The sequence below is a fragment of the Coffea arabica genome, chromosome 4c (genome assembly GCF_036785885.1).
Source record: "Coffea arabica cultivar ET-39 chromosome 4c, Coffea Arabica ET-39 HiFi, whole genome shotgun sequence".
NCBI lineage: Eukaryota > Viridiplantae > Streptophyta > Magnoliopsida > Gentianales > Rubiaceae > Coffea > Coffea arabica.
Window position 1 is genome coordinate 1,151,720 of NC_092316.1, and position 22,601 is coordinate 1,174,320.

The window sequence follows — 22,601 nt, forward strand, 5'->3', positions numbered from 1 at the left end:
TACATTAGGGTAGTTTAAAAGTTAATGGAGGTGTGATGTTTTAACCAGACAGAAAAGAGTAGGTTATGCATCTGGTCATCAATATTGGAATCATTCTCCCCCAAATTTCTTTTCACCTCCCGCAGGTACTTGCTTGTAAGACCAAGAAATGCCAGTGCGCTTCACTATTGTACCTTACGGTTAAAACCTTCCTTAACCTTAATCAGAGCCAGAAGCAAGAAGTGCCACTTTTTTTGGCCCCATAAACTTTTTTGTAAAATAATTACGACCCCAAGACTATTAAGGTCTCTCTCTAAAGGTCACAGGTGATTTCAAATTATCAGTTCCACTGAAGCCTGTATATGTGCTTGTGTATTTCTTCTTCATAATGTATGTTTCAGTCGCGGAAAGAAGGCGTGCATAAGCAGAACGCCAGCAAAATCTAAAGAACTCCCTGGACCACAGAAGTTTGCAAGAGTTTTAAATCCACAACGAGAAGCTTTAGCAATAAATGGAAATCGTGATCTTGTAGTAGCAATAACTTTCCTGATGCCTGTATTTGCTCATTGTATGGCTAAACACCTGTTGCTTACCACGATGAAGAGGAAGTCTCACCAAACATCTTGATGGACAAATCTAAGAAGAAAGCTACTACCCTGATTTCTCCATCAATGCAGCAAAGCGCTTTTTCCAATCTGAGACAGCCTCTTCACCATTAACCACCTGTTGCAAAACAAAGTGAAAGCAACAGGTGACTTGACAGTTTGACCATAGGATAAGTGAGATTAAGAAAAAACAGTCATTAGCTACCCAAGAATTTGCAAACACTTGGGATGCTAAGATTCTACTGAGTAGGTGCCGATACTATGCGGTACTTATAGCTGTTTTCACGTTTTCTGTACGCCGCGACATCTCAATTTACCCTAAAAGGCTAAAACATTCAATCCCTAGAGTATTTTCAAGTAGCAATAGCTAACCAACCTCATATATCAGTCCTGTTCTCCGGTTCCCTTGAAACAGATAGGTATTGGATAGATGATGCTACAGACTCTAAATGGATTCTTTTTGCTGGATGTAGGTTGAAGCATCACGTAGCATACCCTTACTAACCACGCGCTAGTTACTCTTTCCTTAAAGCTCCTAGCCTCAGTTCTACAAATTTTGATCGGAAGTGGGATTATTTATATATCGACAGACAAGAGCTTACTATTGTACAACCCCTAAACCACTTTTATTCAAAATAAAATAACTTTGCCAAACCTCAAATATGAATCCTTTCCCTGGGACTGCATCAAGAGCTTCTGCACAGATGAAGGCAGCATCCTCCTTGCTAAGGCTTCCTTGCGTTGCACAACCCTGCCATGAATCCCATTTAAAGACCCTAGTAGAAATCCCATTGAGGTTTAAGACAATCACACCAAGACAGTTTGACCAGAGAGTCGCACAACAAACAACAGGGGACAATTTTCTGCTGTAAAGTGCATATTGTCTGCAATCAAGTGAAATATTTTTATTTACTTCACGAAGAATACACCTGAATCCTTCTCCTCAATCAGAATGGATATAAATCAAAAGGTTTTAGAAAAATTCTGCATTAGTCACAATGTAATGTACAGCTAGAGAATCATCCTACAACCAGGATTCAACAGGCTAAACAAGTTAAGGAAATGAGTGTAGTAACATTTAGCTACAGTATACAATGACAATGAGGATCCCCTAAAACTTAGTAATACCTTTTCAAAGCTGAAACGCTGCCTTCCGGGTGTGTTCTTCAGCAAACCAGCTCTGATAATGGTGTAGGGCACTCTTGATGCCATTAGTGCAGATTCATCTTGCTCTGCAAGTCTTCTTGCATTGCTATTCATCATTGCTTGAATCCCACTATTGCCTCTATAAACAGACAACTGCAACCTTATCACATATCAATAACAAAACAAGTTTTGGCAATGCTCACATGAGCAAGAGAGGAAAAATATACCTGAGATAATAGGATCACATGCTCCAATCCTTTCCAGCCCTCAATATTAGATACAAAACCATCCTACAGAAAAGCACATGATAGCCAAAATAAACAAGTCAAAGAAATAATTTGCTGAGACAACATAGTATCTAAATGGATACCAGGAGATAAATTTATTGAAAGTGAGAAAACAGCATCTCATAGAAAGCCTTCAGGAACCTTGCAATCAGGAGTTGATTACGAACAAAATGAATTTACACTACTCTTTCAAATACACTACATAAGTCACAGGACATGAAAGCAATATAATAGAGTTACTTTGAGAGCGTGAATATTTGTGTACTGTTAGTAGCACGTATGTAACTGACAAACTAAAAGACTTGACACTTGCCGAAATACTAGAACTTTATAAAGGAAACGAAGATAATTTGGATGAACCTACATTTGCACATATAACTGCACGAACACCCCTGAGAGCCTTCTTCACGGATGTGCTATCATTTGAAACACCGGCAATTGACTTCAACAAAAGAGTAAATCAAACAAGAATCAGAAGTATTACTAAGGAATAGCAAGCAAAATACACATGTAATTGTTGTCCTGAAATCCTGAAAAAAGATAGCCGTGACAGTCCACCAACCTCAACATAAGTGCCAAAGGCTTCCATAGCAGCCCGCTTATCCTTCACTAGTGCTTTAACTCGAATTCGTTTGACGATCAGCGACAATATCACCATCTAGACAACATAAGGTTCATGAACTTTAACATATCTGCTCTAAGATGATTTGCCTTGTACCAAACCAGAAGACCACTTAAGCAGAAGCCACATGGAGAAACTATGAAGCTTGTTATCAGTTTTTCCCAATTACACATGTTACAGTAAACAACTGTCAGATTATGTCCAACACGGAGAAATACCAAGATAGTAGCACGAGAATCAAGGAAAGAGAGTTAACTTAACCCACCTGGCCAATCTCACTATCTCCATCTGTTACTAAAACTGCATCCCTGACTTCTTCCTCCTCTATTTTCCAATAATATAATCAAATATTAACACTAAAATCAGGGGGGGAAAGTTTACCGAAAAAATGCTGTATCAAACTACCTGTAATTTCATCTAATTTTTCAGTGGATCCATCTTTTGGAACGAGATCAGGAGCTCCATACCATCTCCTCAACTTTGGACCACCTGGAATGGACAGAGAGACACAGAATCATTACATCAAGAATGTAGGACTATCCGGTAAGATTGTTTCAGCTATAATTACGGACCAACTAGATACTTCCTATATTGTCTACCAACAGCAGTTTGGCATCCGAGACAATGTAGTCGGACAATTGAAGCCTTAAGGCTGTGCAAACTAAGGGGGAAGGCTGTGCAGCTAAGGCAGAGTTTTAACCACCAATCGCAGATGTTTTAACAAGGTAAGTGACTGGTGATTTTAGGGAGACGATGGAAATATCCAAATTTAAGACGAACTCCCGGCAGTTTCAATTCATAATACAACAGTTGTTTGTAGATACCTAAGAATTTAAGAAAATCCCAATTAAAATTTTGTAAAATTTATACGGCACATTAGCCTTTAGTTAATTGAACAAAAGATGGGATGAAATACTTATTACACATGAAACACAGGAAAGCTTCATTGCAGCAGGTATCCTATCCAGGTACTTTTTTTCCCCTCTTTTTTAGCAAAAAAGTTGCAGTCTTTGCAGTATGAAGTCTTGTCCTTTATCCCATTAATCATAACTGTGAAAATTTCGCCATGTCAAGCTGCTTCGAGCTGAAACACGGTGCTAAAATTTCAACACGGCCCGATTGTTGTGATCAACAGAGTAATAAATCATCCAAAAACAGTGTTAAAAAGGGTAAAAGGACAAGGGTATCTTGCCTTCAATGTAATCAAGAATTTGGTCCATGAAGCCAAGTTTCTTCTTGGATGAGAAACAAACAATGTGACCCTTTTCCTTGTCCATTCCTAGAAGAGGGGACCAATTGGTCTTCAATTTCCAAGCCCTGTTGCTGCAACACATGCATAGGGAGATCTGAAGAGGATAAAAGGGGAAGAGAATTGTGGAAGCTGAGCCCACCATTGCTATAGTGTTCAGAGGACCGAGGCTGGGGAGGACGGATGCTAACGGTGGTGGGGAGGCCAATGAGATTGGTTTCCCACCACACCTGCAAGAGCTATCAACTGAAGAAGAAAGCGCCCTTCAACTCAACGACTTTAAAAATTCGCGTTACCCCAACTTGGAAGAGCTGAAAGCATGGAAACATTTCTACCTTGTATATAAAAAGAGAGCATAGTTATTGTAACTAACCATTTTTTTAACACATGTATTGTATATATTTTTGACAAGTATACCTTTGATTATTTTACCAGAATTTTTTCTTCCCTTTTTTGATTCAATTGGGCTAAAGGATTAAAATATTTTTTCTCCTTAAGAAAATCAACACCATCTTTTATTTTTCTTCTTGCAGTAACTACTGTCATCCCTCACCTTTTTTATTTTTTTTAAACTAATCTAACTAGTTATAATTGCAAACTTAAAATAGCTAGTGTGTTTGGATGGGAGATTATTTGAAATATCTTGAATTGTGTGAGATAAAAATGTTGTTGAGAAGATAAGAAGTTGATCGAAAAATATAACTATGATGCAAAGAAACTAATTTTTGTGAAATGTTCAGGCATACGCTATTATCCATCCTGACTCAAAGATACAGTGAAAAGTTGTTGGTTAGTTTGGTACTTAAAAGAGAAAATTTTACTTATGATTCAATTATGATCCAAAACAGGATAAAAAAATCCTTCAAGTTTATAATGCTACCTTTTTTGGGTTACAATGCCACTGTAGGTCGAGATTGTGAGAGGTTTTGTTGATTATTTAATTCAAAATTTCATTTGTAATTATGATTCTAATTGTATTCCAAAGAAAAAATAAAACTTATATATATATACTAGAGGGGAGTGCTCGCGCATCGCGCGAGTGTTTGGTGCCTATGGTTAAAGAAGTGTTTTCGTTGAACTAAAAATAGTACATTATGCGACATAATTAGAGGTAGGTACGATTACGAGACAAACAACATAAGAGCCATCCAATATTAGAATCAACAAGTTCCCAAAGACAAATAAGTAGATGCAGCAAATTTCAAAAAATGTCCAGACAAATAGGTTTCCCATGATCCAGATAGATAATAGAGTAGTTCAAAAGGACATTATGTATATCCACTTATTTAGTGATAGTAATAGTAGTAAAATCTTTTAGATGTTGTAATAGGCAGCATTCAGATACGTTGCTTCTTGGTGGTTTCTTCATTTTGTTTTACAGGGGTTGTACCACCGGTTCCTTCACTGGACTTTGTAGACGGTGATGGTGCCAAAGTGGTTGAACTGTCTCTTTTCTTTGTCTCCACTGCTTGTATTGCAACATCCATTTGTGTTCCTTTAGAGTTGAGGTCTGGGTTGTCGGTTACTTCAGTTGCGCTTATTGCATTTTCGATATTTTAGGATGCAGATGTTGTTCCGTAGTGACAAATATTAGAAAGCCACACAAATGACTTGATACCCAGAAAGCTAACCTTATTCCAAAAACCCCACCGAGAACTTTTTCTTGCTGTTATCCCGAACCTATAACATTATAAGCAAACCAGTCAAATTACAGAGGCCTTCTAAATTTGTGAAAAAATCTGTATGTTGCAGCTAAATTACAAAGGCCAAGTGTCAAATTTTAGGAATTAAGCACACATCGACGCCACACACGGTCCAAACCACCCACATAAATGACAAAATTGTGGAAAAAATCTTACCTCAAGTTGAACCACCATAAGTAGTTGCGGCTAAAGAACATTCTAAGATGCTCGGTAGAAAGGCATAAAAAATAGCCCACATCTTAGAATATTAAAAGGGTAAAACTGAAGAAAACGAAATAGGAGGTATTGAAATAAGCATAATCAATGCGCAGCCGTTTAGGCATTAACTTACAAACGTTTGACTATTTAATTGAGGCTATAATGTCAAAGAAATGGAGTCTTTCGGACATAAGCTCGGATGAGAGGAGAAAGAAAGAGGCATGGAAAATCCCAATCCCTAAAACTGAAAGGGGGGAAACAGACCCAATCCCAAAGGCCAGACATGGAGTCATTAATAAATCCATGTTTATGGCCGTTAAATTCAGGCATAAATGACAGCAAAATAGTGGAGTTCACACCTGAGAGAGAATGAAAAGGCAAGTTGGGAATCAGGACGGTAAAGCTAACAATATCATGAGACAACATCCAAAGAATACAAAAACTTATACCCAGAAGCAAACATGGAGCTATCCGGAAGGTTCATGAAGCATTAGGCAACAGTGGTCAAGAACATCGAGGAAAAGGCTGTTCAAATTACAGACACAAACGGTTGTCTATGAGAGCAACCAAGACTCATTTTAAGCAATTTCAGCTAAAGCGCGAGTCCCAAACGGCTGTCTGTGGCTCAAGAGTTGAACGTGTGTTGTGTAAAGGCCATTTCAATAATTACACAAACCCACATGCTTATATGAGTTGTATCAAAAGCAACAAATGATTCCAGATTAATTGCACATACCATAAATACCCAAACATGCAACCACATTTAAAGTTTTAAATGTCTATAAATGAGGCCATTTCGGTTAATATACCCAATCACAGGTTTTCCTGACTTGTACCTTTAGCTTGCAAAACACTTTATAATACAAGGAATTCCCAAAAAGTCCCTACCTATGCGGTTGAAATTCAACCTCCTCTCTGACCAAAACTCAATCTTATATAGTATAAAGATATATATATATTAACTTTTTATGCACTGATAATGTAATGATCTTTCTACACTAATAGTTATATATGCATGCTACATTTGCATGATTTGAATTCATATTACGTGGCAATGATTTAAATATGTCGCTTTGTGCGTGCATGTCTATACCCATACATATGGGTATAGAACAAAAAAGAGATTAAATACATACTTTATACAAGAGTATGTGTGAGAATGTGTTACATGTATGATCACTTTAGAAAATTCAATAAAAAAATTTCACTTAAAAAATTTGTTTACAATTTAAGTAGTGTTTAATATATTAAATGGTAAGACATTTCTACTATCATTATACCAAATTCAAAATATTTTGAATGAATTAATTTTTAGTTTCAAGCAGAATTATGAAACATATCCTAGAACTTACAAGAGACTGAGAGAGGTGCACAGTACTAACTAATAGCGAAGTAGAGAAATTGGAGCTTCTTTCGCGGTAATTGTTCGGCAACCTTGGTTGGGCTTTATGGGTGTGTGATATGAGACTGGCCCAAATTGGACTCACCAAAAAAGGTCCGATAAAAAAAGAAGAAAAAACAAATGCCAAAACCCTAGATCAACGAGGCACGTATATATGGCATAGATAGATAGGGGGTTTCTCTTTCTCATTGTTCTCTTTACTCACTCAGGCGCAGCCTATAGACCAACAAAACCCTCTGAAGCGGCCCCGAATTCATCGAAAATGGCAACCCAAATGAGCAAGAAGCGAAAGGTTCTCATTCACTAACCATCTGTCGATCTCTATTTCGATCGATGCACTTATTTACTTATCCAACGATCTATTGATTTCTGTCGCTGTTTTTTGGATGTGAAAATATCTCAGTTTGTAGCTGATGGAGTGTTCTTTGCTGAATTGAATGAGGTCTTGACGAGAGAGCTAGCCGAGGATGGCTACTCTGGAGTTGAAGTTAGGGTTACTCCTATGCGTACTGAGATCATCATTAGGGCTACTCGCACCCAAAATGTTCTTGGTATATATTCATTGATTTTCCCTTCTTCATGTGTCCTGTACATACATGCATCCAGTCCGTTGGTGTATATTTTGGGATCTCTTGTCAGTAAATTCCTTTTTTTCACAAAACAATTGGATTTGCTGTTCTTTGAATTATATTATTGCATAATTTAGTTATTTTTTGTTGCGGAAGCCAAAGTTAGAAAATCATTTGTCACAAATTAATTTTGAGTTTTATACCGTAGGATTGCAATTTTCCAATTGAAACTTGGTGAAGGAAAACATTTCTTTGAAATTCTACTGGAATTATAGTTTTTGAATTTGATGTTGGATTTAACTATCCAACGGAACTGAAGGATTTTGGATTGAAACTTCTGCAGAAAACCATATCTTTTAAAGTTTGTAGAGATATGATTGTTATATTTTGCAATTGAATATGCATAGAAAGTGAACATTTCAGTTGGAACTTGGGGCAAGATTTAAAGGTTCAGTCTTTCCTGATGGCAGGAGACTGATGATGCACATCTTTCCACCTGATTGATTACTTTCTCAGTTTTGCTGGTTTAACATTTCCAGGTTGCAGTTATTTTTTTCAATTCTGCATCTGATCTCGGTGTGCATTTTGTTTAGGTGAGAAGGGGAGGAGAATTAGGGAGCTGACATCCATTGTTCAGAAAAGGTTCAAGTTCCCAGAGAACAGCGTGGAGCTTTATGCCGAGCGAGTTAATAACAGGGGTCTCTGTGCTGTGGCTCAGGCTGAGTCATTGCGCTATAAGCTTCTTGGAGGACTTGCTGTCCGCAGGTTTGCCTCTTTGATATATAGTTACTGTAGCATAGCTTGTTTCTTGTAAATCAGTCGCCAAACCTTCTTACCGTGGTCATGTTACTAAATCATCATTTTTTTAATCGAGTTTTTGATTATTGCTCACCATCATTTGATTCCATCTGTTGCTTCTTTTGGTGTTGGGCTGATAATTGAGATTATCTGTTAGTAGCATTTTTTAGTCCTTTCAAAGCATCATGGAGTCACTAGATATTGTGTAAGGTCAGTAGGCTACTTGATTAGTTCCATAGCTCTAGATATCATGTTCAATACCACAAGGCAGCTCGAGTTGTTCCATGACTCTGGGACACTGGGCTTCCAATCTACTTATCCACTCTTGGATCTAAAGGGCACGTTACCACTATTCAAGAATGAACCTATCTTGTCCCGTGACAACATGTGTAATTTTGAGATTACCTTAGTTTGGACGTGCTTATAGCATTGATTGTAATGCACTCTTTATTATACTACTGCTAAAGAGATCTTCAATCAATGCTTATATTGAAAGTGGAGTTTGGTTGGCCCCTTGACATGTTACTACGGATTGGGGTTTTTTTAAATTGACCAACATTAGAAATTGAAGCTTTGTTGTTTGCTTTCCATCACTTAAAATTATATTTTTGTTCCTTTGGCTCCTCGTTTCCTTTATTCTGATTATTAGCTAGTTGTTTTTGAATGTGATTATTTGAATGAACCGTTGATTTTATTTTTTAAGAGAGCATTGATTTAACTCCTAGCACTTCATTCACTCGTGTCAAAGGGCTTATCAATGTCAATGTCTAACTATTGGGTCAGTCTGGCCTTCAACTGTTTCACGCATTTTGGATTTAGAAAGTGCTCCAGCATAATTATGTAATATCCTTGGGGTGTCTATTTCCCATATACTTGTTTGTTTGTCTGTTTTGGGTACTTGAAGCATAAGTTTGAGTCAACAATTGATCAACACTCTGACCATGAACAAGAAGCTGAGCTCATTTGGTATTTTGTATAGGATTTTGCAGTTCTTTATGCTCCTTCCGCTCATTTTCTGGAATTCCATAAGTGTTCCTTTTTTTAGGTCAAGGCTGTACCTGGCCATGTTCTAAGTTATTTGTCCTTTATGATTTCTTGTAGTTCCTTTTTGTTTTCTTTTTTTTTTTTTTTGGAAAAGTTGCCCTATGTTGCATCTTGTAGGTTGTGTGGCCACTTGTTTAGCATTGCTTTCATGTCCTCTTTCTCTTTTTCCGGAATGTGGGTTGAAGAGGCTTCCTTGCGAATGCTTAAAGTGAATATTTGGAGTTTGTCAGGCTCTTCAAACTGTTTTGTGTTAGTGGAGTTTGGAATATTCTCCGATATCATTTTCTTTAATGTTCTTAATAACTCATTGGATTTGAAGATGCTGGCTATGCAAACTTTTTCATGCTGTTCATTTTGTGTCCATTTACTTTCCCTTTGTATATTTTCCCAGTTCATTAGTTGAAGTGCTGTCCTAGTTTTCTCTGCATAGAACGTCATGCTAGTTGATGCAACCTGATTGATTCTCCTCTTGGCATTCTGCAGCTAGTGCTTTTCACTAAGATGACCTTACTTTGTATTTAAGAAAATGATATAGAAAAGTCGGGGTGCTTCTTCAATGATTTATACAACTTTATTTGTTTCTGTGCATTATTTTTCTGAAAGAGTAAGACTGTAAGAGATGTGCACACCTGTAAGTTTGATTTTTGGCTCATTGGAATTTTGTTCCACTTGTTTTAGGGCTTGCTATGGTGTTCTTCGATTTGTTATGGAGCAAGGTGCAAAAGGGTGTGAGGTGAGGGGAAGTTTTGTCAGTTTCCCAGGGTTAGTTGTTTGTCTATTTTATTTGCAATTATTTCTGATTTATACAATAAAAAACCTATAGGTGATTGTAAGTGGAAAGCTAAGGGCTCAGCGAGCTAAATCAATGAAGTTCAAGGACGGCTACATGATTTCTTCTGGCCAGCCGGTTAAGGAATATATCGACTCTGCTGTAAGACATGTTCTTCTTCGACAGGTTAGTAACTTAGTACATCAATTCTCTGTACATGCGCTTTTTGCTTGATCGTATGGATCGATGGGATAGCTCAGGATTTATTAGTACAGAGGTAAGTGGGGTTATTTAAATGGTGCAGGGTGTTCTTGGTATTAAAGTGAAGATCATGCTTGCCTGGGATCCAAAGGGTAAGGTGGGCCCTGTGACACCTCTACCCGATCTTGTTACAATCCATCAACCGAAGGAGGAAGATGAATATCCCAGGCCACTGGCTGCTGTTACTGATATCGATGTTGGAGCAGCTTAAGAAAAAATTGCTAGGGAAACCTGGCAAAGGCAGGAGAAAGAGCAGGAGTAGCTGCGCGTTTGTAGTTGGAAAATAGGATGTCCTTTATTCAGGATGACATTATTGTTAAATAGGTTAATTGTGTTTTCCTTTTCTTGGCTTGACAATTATAACAGTTTGGCTTTAAATTTTGTTTTCTCTGCTTGATGAATAGCGAGATCGTACTACTCGTTTAATATATGCCATTATGCTGGCGTGGAGAGCTGGAAATTGATTTGCCTTCTCTTGGTGCTTTAAGGTGCTTTTTTTTTTGTTTGGTTCATTCGATTCCAGTCAAAAATAATTTAAATCAACTCCTAGGAATTAATATTTGATTTCGTATTGTTTCAATCCGGCGGTAAGAAGCGTGTTCATAAAAAAAATTATCACCATCGTTGAGTCTTCTGAGGAAGATATCTCAATCTGTTACTGTTTATAAAATCTTTTTGTTACTTGGAAAACAAAACGCCTTGAATTTCTTCTTCTATTAATTCATCCAGGAATTGAGTTGCTACTTTTGGTCGAGGGTGCGTTAGAATTTTTTTCCGATTATCTTTTCACTATTAGCGGGAGCGGGATGTGCAAAACTCGAACGTCACTTAAATTTGCTATTAAATCTACTGATGTGTGGAAGTATGAAATTCAGTATACTCGAACGTCACTTAAATTTGCTATTAAATCTACTGATGTGTGGAAGTATGAAATTCATTATACTGTCGGGCCTTCAAGTAGTGCAGGTAAACAATTTATGGTGGTGAAATGCATTCGTAGGTAAACAATTAATGTGAATAGCCCTGTTAGTTAATGTATAGGGTCTGGAAAATTTCGATCTGTAAACAATTTGTGGGATTGGGCATGTCAATTTGTGGGTGAAATGCACTCTCAAAATGGACAGTACACGGTTCAATCTGGATACAAGACTTGGATGAAGAAAAAAGAAGTAGAGAGATCAAGAAGGCGGGAGGAAGCTGGAACAAGTTATGAAGGAACCAATCCTAGGATTTGGATCTCATTGTGGCAGCAGAATGTAAGTCAGAAACTGAAGGTTTTCGTCTGGAAATGCCTGCGCAGTGGTATCCCAGTCAGAGAGACAGTCTATACTAGAACAAGGCAAGGGAATCCCATATGTACTGGATGTGGGGAAAGGGCATGCTGTTCCAATGCAACAAGGTCAAGGAAATTTGGAAAATGGCACCAGTGCAGTGGGATGGAATAGCACATCTGTCATGGTGGATAGCAATTCAGGAAGCTCAAGACAGCAGAGGTGTTGAGGATCAAGTCAATCTCACCATAAATATACTCTGGCAGATATGGAAAGCTAGGAACGACAGAGAGTTTAACCACAAGGAGAAGGAGCCTTTCAAGATAATAGAGAATGCGCTAAAGGAATGGACAGAATTTGATGAAGCTAACAAAGGGAAAGAGTCAAGGAAGAGCACTCAAGAAACAGAACTACAGCAATGGAATGATCAAGATCAAAATGAGAGCCATTCTGGATTGACATTAAAGATCCACACAAGCCTGGACAAAGGACAAGCAGCAGTAGGGATCGGAATCTCAGCAACAGACAACATGGGAAGATTGCAAGCAATTTGGGCACTTAGAGAATGTTCATCAGGCGACATTTTACAAGACCAAGCTGTTGCAGTTAGGCTAGCTCTACTGAAAGCTGGAAGCCAAGGCTGGAGGAACATCAATGTGGAACTGGACAACCGCAAGCTGGTAGATACCATAAAGGAATCAAGGCTCAACAATCAGCTGATGGCTACATTAATAGAGGACATTAGATCAATCTGTACTTTGTTTCATCAGTGCTCCATCTTTTTTGCCAATTCTAGGAAATTAGAATGTATTAAGTTGAGCATTTATGCTCTAAACATCTAGTTAGATGAAGAATGGGTGAATCCCAATCTTAGATGCTTGGCATCAGTGATCTTGTGAGACAGTTTGTCCGTTTGATTGGATCCTTGTCCAAATACTGTAAAGGTTACGGATATATATATATATTTAAAGCTAACATTTCGATAAAAAAAAAGGTAAATAATTTAAGTGAATAGACATGTCAATGATTAGGTCTAAATTATTTCTTTGATCCAAATTTAGATATATATTAAACTCAGACCTTATGAGTTTTGGGTCTAAAATGATAAATTCAGAAGTTTTGGATATTCAATGAGTATTTGTGAATATTTTTTTTAATATACAATGCAGGGTTAAAGTAAAATTATTTTAAAAATATAAAGAATTCGACGACAATATAAATATATCATAAAATACTAAGGAATGCAGCTCGCTTGGGGAGAAATAGTAACAGTACATACATGTCAACAGACTGGAGAGGTGGGGACGTGGACTTCACCTGCGGCGCTGCTCACTTTTTACCCGCGGGAGGTTGTACCACAGACGATCCGAATCCAACTATCACATTCCAATCAAGTTTAATAGCAGCATTTCGGTTCCGGAAAGCGTGTTTGTTGCTTTGTGAGTGAGCTCCTGGGCTTACTGGGGAAAAAAGAAACCCAAAGAGCAATCCTCAGCCTGAATACTAAATTCCAATTCCCCGTCAGAACCTCATCTAACAATCCTTTTTTTTTTTTTTTTAATTTCTTTATTTCTTTCCATCTTTTCTCTCTTTCTTCACGATCAAGATATATATATATATATATAGTTTCTCCGATATTTATACATCCAACACTGGAAGAAGGTAAATCTTTTTCTCTCTGTCATGATTTTAATTTTATGACCCTGTACACCCACAACTATCAAAACATCCCCGCCAATTTTTTTTTTTAATCGGGAAGATTAAAGATAAACCTTTTCGCTTTATCTTCTTTTTGGGATTGAGAAGAGGAATTTTGCGCACAAATTTGCGGCACCAGAATTGGGGAGTCTGATTGGTCGCTGTTAACTCAATTCTATGGTAAGATTCAATCTTTAGTTTTTTATTCCAATTTAAGTCCATTCAGTTATGAAAATATTGTTTTGCCACACTTCAATTTTCTTGTGATTCTCTTGATCATTGTTTGAAAATTGAGGTCCCTAGTGTTGTGTAGTTGGAAATTTTGACGGGAGTTTGGGTCTTATTTTGCTGTTTATTTACAGTAATATTGATGTTTTTACTCTAAATTGCAAAGTATTTGACAGTTTTATTAAGTTTCCGTAAATGTCGATACTTTTGGTCTATGTTAACATGGTTTTGGCTGTTTCAGACCTAGCTTGAGATGCTTCAATTTGCACTTGAGGACACCTGATAAATGGGACTGTGATTGGAAACTTAAATGCGAATTATGGGTTCCTGCATAAAATGTTGATTTTTATTAAGTTTTTCTGCTGTATGAATTTGTGCATGGTGCATGTGTCAGTTTGCATTCTAGAGGCTTGATCAGAAGGCTAACTTTGTTTCTGGAATTTTGTCTGTGGCCAATTACAGCTTGTGCTTTTGAGTTTGATTTGGTGGATTTGCAATGGAGACAGTGGTTAGCATGGAGGTTAATGAAGAAGCAAAGGTTGAGGATGGTATCGCCAAGGAAACAGGGTCTGAGCCCGTATCTCTAAAGCACATTTCTGATCCTGATCCTGATCCTGAGCCTGATCCTGTTGTCTATAAACTTGTTCGGGTACATGCCCAGGACATGTGTAGATGCTTAAGTTGGTTCATTTTTTAATAAAATGGAATTACTTCATTTTACAAACACTTTTCATGCTATATAGTAATGAAAATGGTTATTTTGAACCTTAATATTTTGGAAATTTTCACTTACCAACTCTGTTTTGAAGGATTGTCTTGAATTAGCTCAGTGCTTTCGTATTTATGCCTTTAGTACTATGGCGACTTTTGAAGTTAGTTTGATGAAGATATTTAATTCATATTTTGAGAATGAGTTTTGGGTGCAAGGATTTAAATTTTGGAGACTTAGTTTGCGGTGCTGAATTTGGTCATTAGACAATGAGAAGTCTAAATCTTTTTCTTCTTTTTTAGTATTATGGTTGTGAATTGCAAAGATTGCTTCTATTTTGCTTTCCTATGCATCTATGGGCATATATGTGCATATGACTGTTACTATAATCTGGTATGCAACTCTAATGGATTTGGGAGGTGGCTTATTGATCTGATGAAGCTCATTTTCATCTTCTACTGTTCCTCCCCTGCCCCTCTTGGAATCTGCTGTCATGTTTGCCTTCGGGTGAATTGATGATTTAAGATGTCATAACTCTGGAAAATACCTACTAGTACAATTGGATAGGTAACAGAGATTCATAATAGCTCAATTTGAAATGGTCAGGAAATTTAGGTAATATTAGGTCCACTGCATCCTGTAACAAAGTAGCATCTGTGAGGGGCATCTACTGGGGCTCAATATTCATGAAGTGCATTTTAAACATGTTATTCTTTTAGATGTCCATCATTAAACTCTTTATTTGTTCTGCCTCTTGGTGTTCACTTTAGTGGAAAGTCATTTGTCATTGCTCATTTAACATTTAGGTTGATGGTGAGGGGAGGTTAGTTCCGGCAACAGATGAAGAAGTTTTGGTGGTTGAGGACTTGCTAGAAGATGAAAAGCCTGAACATTGTGCTGCAGAATGTGAGCAGCCAATAGAATGCATCAAAACTGAAGGATGTTCCTTGCAGAAAAATCATGTTCAATCCTCAGAAGGTCAACAAGAATGCTAGCAAGCAGTACTGTATTTCATAATTGAATATTCTGCCCGTGCAGGCAATATGACTTTTTAAACATGCACATTTATATCAAACTTCTGTGCTTGTTTAATTTGAAGGTTTCCTTGTAATTTGTTAACGCACTAGATTTGATGAGATTATGCATTCTGAAATTGTAAAATGTTATTTTTTAAGTTTGACATCTGATCAGAATGCGTTTTAACTTTTACTGGCTTAATCTCTGATATTATGTCTAAGCTTTTGTACTTGGTACTTTTTTTCATGCTCATCTTTGTTGCTTTGAAAGGAGAAAAGTTTGGCAGGTATATTTTGCAATCTGAAAACCTTGAGGTTGGTGCAGGTATTTCAAGTGTTCAACTTGATGCTGCAGTTGATCTGGGGAAGAAAATCATCCAGCCAGAGGTACCTTTGATGCTGTTATTTCTTTATGGTCATTCTTTACACATTGTTTTGTGAATTACAATGGTGATTATTTTAGTGGTTAATGTAAGGTTTTCTATCCTATTCACATGTTCTTGATACTGAATTGATTCATGGTCATGACTTGGAACATTCTGTTTATCATTTTTCTTCTGTTTTCTCCTGTACTGTAAATGCCAAAACGGCATTGCACTGATAATGTCACCAGGCTTTTAATTATTATTTCCAAGATATACTTGTCCAGGATTGGCGTTTGGCAATAAAAGAACCTCACTCTTGCTTTTTCTGGTAATGTTTCTCTTGGACTGGTTAGAAGACCTTATGTTAAGTTTTTTGTAGGAAATTCCCTGCCAAATGGCTTCAGCATCAGCTGGAAACAGTATTAGTCAGCCTATGAGTGCTGTGGGATGTCCAGGGTCAGAAGGTGGATTGGTTGAAAATTGGTCTTCGAGAACTGATCTTGCTACTACAGGGAAGCCTGACTTTTCGAAGTTAAAAGGAGAGATATGCTTGGATAATCTGACGGTCAAGGAACTCCAAGAAACTTTCAGAGCAACATTTGGAAGAGAAACATTTGTCAAAGATAAACGGTGGCTTAAGAGGAGGATCTCCATGGGATTGACTAATTCATGTGATTTTTCAACTACAGCTTTTATGATCAAAGATAATGAAGTGTTAAAGAAAGATAAAAAAGAAAACCGCAAGAAAAGTGCTGTGTATAAGGATCTTGTGGTTGGAGTGGCAAGTGAGACCGCTGGAAGTCCAACCAATGGACTCAATAGGCTAGCAGATAGCAACCCAAATTTTGATGACAGAAAAACAGAGTCTCTTCTACTGGAACATGATTCTGTTAGAGAAGATCCTAGCTTGGAACAAAGAACAGCCAAAAGGGTCCGGAAGCCCACAAAGAGATACATCGAAGAAATGTCTGAGGAGGAATCTAGGGGCTCCAGTGGAAGGTTAGTCTCTGTTGTTAAGAGTTTTGAACATAGCCAGTCATGTTCAAAAGCTTGTACAATGCCTGTTCAGAATGTTAGGTTGGCCGGGAGACCTATGGTTACAAGGCAAGATTCACTGGGAGGTTCTGGGGTTCAAGTTCCATATGTTTCTCGAGTTCGAAAAGGGCGTCCAAGGGAGAATTTCATGCCTTTCATGGTAAGGTGATAGGATGTCTTTGAGGCAAAGCATGTCTTATTTCTGTGGAAGATTTTGTTTGTTTCCTTTAAACCCTATAGTTTAAAGATTTTGTTTGTTTCCTTTAAACCCTATAGTTTAAAGATTGTGTTTGTTTCCTTTAAACCGTATAGTTTAAAGATTGTGTTTGTTTCCTTTAAACCCTATAGTTTAAAGATTTTGTTTATTTCTTCATGAATTTGATCAAAGATGAACTTCATCTAGTTTAAGTTATTTGGCGGAATCTCTGGGTTTACGTTGCACCTTTACGTTCTTGTCAATAAGTGAACAGTGCTCACAAACTTTTTCCTCCAACATTCTTCGTGAGAAAAAGGGGGAACATCGGTAATTGGCTTTGGCCTGTGATGTTGCTTAGCTGAGAATGGTTAACATGGTTTTAGCTGAATATCCAATTTGTTGTGGTTCTATTAAACTCTTTTTAGGAAGAGGCTTGCATTGTTGAAATGGTTAATTGTTATTCATGCTGGTGAACCAAAATATTTTTGGAGTTTCCTTCCAGAAACCTCAGCCCACAGTTGAAGTTACTAGTTATTCGTTATATTCAGTTGCTAATGCTTTGGAAGTCCCAAATTTTAGAAACTTTATGACATCTTATTACTCGTTATCATACTTTTCTGTTGGCTAGTTAATACTGTTGAAGTTACCATTGTTGAAACTTAAGCAAATGGTTGAACATTGCAACTTATTAATTTGCAAACATTATCCTGTCTCTAATTCTTTTTAAGTTGCAAATGTAAAAACTTCAGCCTAGTGGCATTGGTCTCGCCACTAGAACGGTAAGGAGGGCCCTTGGCGAACCTGGACCAGCACCACAGGATGAAATGCAAAATGAAGTCCTGAAATCGAGTTTGTCCCCTGGATGGAATCAACAGCCTGTGAGTGCATTCTATATGGCATGAAGATTATGGTCTTTATCCTTGATTGCTTCTATTGGCTTCTGACTCCTAAGTCATGAAGTTTGATTCATTTTGGCCATGGCACTCGTGGATTTGTAAGATTTGATCTTGGACCATTTGGAAGAAATAAAGAAATCTAGGCCTTTATATTTGAACTTGGAGCAATTGATGATTGATGATAGTTTATAAAAATTGACTGACTTAAGAATTCAAATAAACTGCATGTGGACCTTAATTCTCTGTTTTGGGAGGAATAAACATTTAACACCATTTCATTCTCTGTTTTAGGATGTTTTAGAGCTATTTTCGGTTTAGTTATATTTGGAAAATTTTGAGTCATCATGGTCAATTTTGTAACTTAACACATAAGGGTTAGGTGCTTCTAATATGTCTTATTCTTTCATGTTATAATCTATTTAACTTCCTAGATTGCTGCTGCTTCTGAGAATGATAACCATCACCTGGAAAGGAAGGAGGTGGAGCTGGAGAAATATGTAGAGCTAAAAAGAATGGACTCCTTTGAGGATAATTCAGATGATAATATGGGTTCTGTACCGGCATCTTCAGGGGGAATGAGGAGGAAGCATCATAGGCCTTGGTCTCTAACTGAGGTTGTTAAGCTAGTTGAGGGTGTAGCTAGATATGGTGCTGGTAGGTGGTCTGAAATTAAACGGCTTGCTTTTGCATCATATTCTTACAGAACTTCAGTTGATCTAAAGGTAGGTGATGTGAATGTCTCATCAGTGTATCAAGCGGAAGCAATTTTAGAAATTACTGATTTGTTGAGATGGGCATCAGTTTGAAGTCAACTGCTGTACTAAATTTAGTTGCCATTGTGCAGGACAAGTGGAGGAATCTCTTGAGAGCTAGCTTTTCACAATTGCCTGCAGAAAAAGGGGTGAGCCCATGTTTAACTCCTATTTTTGATAGTTTGATTAAGATAAGATGCTGGCTATGAGTATGAGAGGTGGTTTTTAATTTGTGACCTCTTGCGAGGTTGTCTGTCGTGGGTTTGTGTACATTTTTCACTTCTACATGCAAAAATACTTCAGCCTTCTGCCTCTGTATCCATGGTAATTCAAAATTGATTGCTTCCCCTTTACGGAATTCTTTGGGTAAATATGCAGATGCACAATGCCCGGAAACATGCTTCAATTCCAATTCCAGCTCCAATTCTCTTACGAGTGAGAGAGCTAGCTGAAATGCAAGCACAAGTTCCAGCAAATTTCAGCTCAAGCAAGTTCACCGGACAAAGTGGTGGTAGTGATAGAAGTGTACATGAGACTAGATCGGGTTACTTGTAGCACTGTAAATAAGTAGCTTAAAAGGTTTCTATTAAGTCAACAGTCAGGCACTGCTTTGAATTATGTACTGAGTTTGATTCTTTATTGAGCCTCTTCTCTGTTAGAAGCTCAAGCCTTTCGCCTCCCCCATAGGACCCCTCTCTCTCTTTCCCCCTCGGAAAAGAGGGAAAAGAAGAAAGGAAAAATGTTTTCTTTCATGTGAACGGCCCTCTGCCTCACTCGTTCATTTGGCTGCTCCAGTTTGTTTAGTTTCCCACTTGCTTGTGTTGCTGCTTATTTATCTGCGATGGGGATGGGGATAGCGATCGTGCATGCTGACATGCCAGCGCCCCGCAGTCGTGGTCTGGGCGGTTTATAGAGTACTTTTGATTGATGACCCGCATGTTAGAGACCCGATAACAGTTCGGTTAGTCTCTACAGAGGCTTTTTTGGATTTAGATCCACCGAAGTGGGTAGCCTTGAGCGGATGTGCTTCGTATGAGCACTTGCAGAGGCTTTTACTGCATGACTTTAACGATTGTCATGTATTTGATACACTTCGGTTAGTCTAGATCAATTTTGCTGAAAGACCCCGCCCAAACCCAAACTTTGGCATTGCGTTCTACAATTTTTTAGTGCTTTTTTTTTTTTTTTTTTTTTTTGCGGTTTTTGGCGTAAAGGTGGTTTGAAACTACTTTTACTATGGTAATCAGAAATTTAAATTACATAGCAATATCTGCATGCACAGAAATTCACGTAAAAATACTTTGATAAACAATGGCTATTTTTGTGTGCGTGTATTCAAGCAGATACACAGTTATCCATATCCATGTGCATGCGACGTAATATAAACTAAACATTATTGATTTCTTTTACAACCCAATTATAACTCGGAGCAAAACACCAAGGTAGTTCATAATCTACTTTGCTAAAATCAAAGTAGGCCTTAAACTTTATTATGAACCGGTTTAGTCCATCATCAATTATGTTAATAAAGTGGAAATAGCCCTTAAACTTTTATCATCAGCCAATTTAGTCCCTTAACTATTTTACTTACATAGAAATAGTTCCTTGGCTATATATTGTATGGTCAGTTTGATCCTTATTTGGCTGATGTACTTAATTTATCTTTTTTTGGCACCTAGAACTGAGGGTAAAATAGAAAATGTAGCTATAATCCTTATTAAAGTGATAGGAAAACAAATATTTGTTGAGAATTTGACAACAAAATTGGATCATATTGAAAGCCAAAAAAAAAAATTTTTTTTTGATCTCTTTTCTTAAAAGGGTAGTATTGGCTCCCTCTTTTCTTCTAGTTTTTCGCACACTCCCTGTTATGTTGTTTTCCCTTTTCTCCATTTAATGAAGTGAGTTGGATCCATGTGAAATTTTTTTGGGGTCATCAACTCTATTTTTCTTTCCCTAAGAAGCTCTATTTTCCTTTTCCCCATGTGATTCAATTTCTTTGTTGATTTTTGAACAAATATGTGTTTTTCTATTGTTTCAATAAGGGCAATGATCAAATTTTATATTTTACTCCTTGTTGTTGGTGTAGAAAGTTGGAAAATTGAGTGGATCTGCCAAATAAGAATTAAATTGGCTACATAAATATAGTTAAAGGACTATTTCAGCTTAAGTAAGGTAGTTGAGGACAAAATTAGCTCATAATAAAATTTAAGGACTATTATATTGACTTTAGTAAACTAGTTTAGGGACTAAATTACTATTTTGCTTTATAAATTGTAAGTCCAGAACTCCACATTACAGAACCTCGCTCTTTTGGTAGCCGAAGCCATAAATCGCACGGGTCTGATTAAACAAAAATAATAGGTCTTCTTGATAACAACTTAGATAGTTAGATACCGCGAAATAACAGCATTTTATATAACTGCCCAAAAAGATTAATATAATTCTTCAAAATTCAAATGTCAATTTAAGTCTAGTTTGCCTAGGGATGGCAACGGGGCGGGGTTGGGGCGGGGGAGGGGTCCCCTGCCCCCCGCCCCGTTGCCTATTAATTCCCCCCGTCCCCCGCCCCGCCTTGCCACGCTTCCCCCGCGGGGTTAATAAAATTTTATTATAGTTAAATTTTAATAAATAATCAAGTACTAAAATATCAACACATCACCAAATTATTATTCATTGTAATTTTACAATTGAAACTCATAAAAACAATCAAACAGAAGTTATTTGAATACAATCCAATATGATGAAATAAATATAACTAAAATAGTCAAGTTTTCACTTTTAGTACAAATACACTAACTAATTTATTATTGTGTTTGTGCTTTTTATGAGAAAAAAGTGTTATTCTATTAAGTGTAATTAGAAATTTAGAATAAATGTATTAGTAAATTTAGTATGACTAATTAATAAATTCTATTAGTAGACATGTATAATTATTCATATAATTGATAATATCAATTATATTACATAAACTAATATACATTATATAATACATCTAACTAATAATATCATTATCATAAATTTATAACTAATTAACTTACATATTATATATAATTATATATATATATTTTTTGTAGGTGGCGGGGCGGGGGTATACTCCCCCGTCCCCTGCCCCGTTTCTAAGCGGGGGGAAAAAATTCCCCCCCCCCGCCCCCGTCCCAACCCCCGCCTCGAGAGCCCCCCGCGGGCACCCGCCCCCGTTGCCATCCCTAAGTTTGCCTTTGCATTCGCTGAATGTGGCTTTAGAAAAAAAAAGAAAAAAGAAGCATTAATCCAACAAACCTGATCCCTTGGATATTTTTAATACACATGGCTCGTGTGATCCCAAACTGAAGATCTGCAATGTATATTTTAATTTGGACTTTAATTATCGGGTTTGCTGTTGTGCTTTTGCTTTAGTCGAATTGTGCTCAACGAAGAAATCTTTTGAAGTTAGCTCTCGATTTTCATATATCTGTCTGGAAAATTGTTTTCTGTGGATGATTTTAGTGAAATTTTATCGTGGAACTTTTGTTTATTTACTCTTTTTTTTTTTTAAAAAAATAAGATTACTACGTAGTGGTAGTATAATAAAAAAACTATTTGAAAATTTTTTTTTTCAAAAAAATTTATATTTTTCGTGAACATATTTTAAAATTATTTTTTATCTCATATATATTATTTAAATCATCACAGTACATTTTTCTATAAAAACTACAAAAAATGGCAATCTAGACAAGCCATAACTTATAGTCGAGCAAAATCTCTGAATTATGGATCCTAACCCTTACCACTAAATGAACGGCTCAATAGCTTATTCACTC

General features: G+C 37.0%; 3 protein-coding genes across 8 annotated transcripts; 2 read left to right on the plus strand and 1 right to left on the minus strand.

The window, feature by feature from the left end:
* Window positions 1-457: 457 nt before the first annotated feature.
* LOC113741386 (uncharacterized) lies at window positions 458-4,186 on the minus strand. Of its 4 annotated transcripts, XR_003460612.2 has the most exons (10): window positions 3,832-4,186; window positions 3,045-3,128; window positions 2,905-2,963; window positions 2,580-2,675; window positions 2,382-2,459; window positions 1,958-2,020; window positions 1,713-1,883; window positions 1,240-1,335; window positions 961-1,131; window positions 458-702 (listed from the first exon to the last, which is right to left on the minus strand). XR_003460612.2 is itself a non-coding variant. In XM_027268902.2 (9 exons), exons 1-9 carry the CDS (start codon window positions 4,031-4,033, stop codon window positions 631-633), a joined length of 921 nt encoding a protein of 306 aa, XP_027124703.1. In that variant the 5' UTR covers window positions 4,034-4,186; the 3' UTR covers window positions 458-630. The 4 variants fall into 4 exon arrangements, 3 of the variants coding, with proteins under 3 accessions (XP_027124703.1, XP_027124705.1, XP_027124704.1); XM_027268902.2 differs by lacking the exon at window positions 961-1,131; XM_027268904.2 differs by lacking the exons at window positions 961-1,131; window positions 3,832-4,186 and adding an exon at window positions 3,556-3,728.
* Window positions 4,187-7,323: 3,137 nt separating this feature from the next.
* LOC113742313 (small ribosomal subunit protein uS3x-like) lies at window positions 7,324-11,102 on the plus strand. Its single transcript, XM_027270131.2, has 6 exons — window positions 7,324-7,483; window positions 7,595-7,742; window positions 8,354-8,525; window positions 10,281-10,335; window positions 10,426-10,557; window positions 10,676-11,102. Exons 1-6 carry the CDS (start codon window positions 7,454-7,456, stop codon window positions 10,841-10,843), a joined length of 705 nt encoding a protein of 234 aa, XP_027125932.1. The 5' UTR covers window positions 7,324-7,453; the 3' UTR covers window positions 10,844-11,102.
* A 2,070-nt stretch (window positions 11,103-13,172) lies between these two features.
* Window positions 13,173-19,550, plus strand: LOC113742105 (uncharacterized). 3 transcript variants are annotated; one of them, XM_027269810.2, is made up of 10 exons: window positions 13,173-13,565; window positions 13,710-13,781; window positions 14,292-14,478; window positions 15,345-15,516; window positions 15,880-15,941; window positions 16,299-17,114; window positions 17,900-18,028; window positions 18,478-18,768; window positions 18,891-18,947; window positions 19,177-19,550. In XM_027269810.2, exons 3-10 carry the CDS (start codon window positions 14,326-14,328, stop codon window positions 19,351-19,353), a joined length of 1,857 nt encoding a protein of 618 aa, XP_027125611.1. In that variant the 5' UTR covers window positions 13,173-13,565; window positions 13,710-13,781; window positions 14,292-14,325; the 3' UTR covers window positions 19,354-19,550. The 3 variants fall into 3 exon arrangements, with proteins under 3 accessions (XP_027125611.1, XP_027125614.1, XP_027125612.1); XM_027269813.2 differs by lacking the exon at window positions 17,900-18,028; XM_027269811.2 differs by having other exon boundaries at window positions 13,180-13,781.
* Window positions 19,551-22,601: the final 3,051 nt, after the last annotated feature.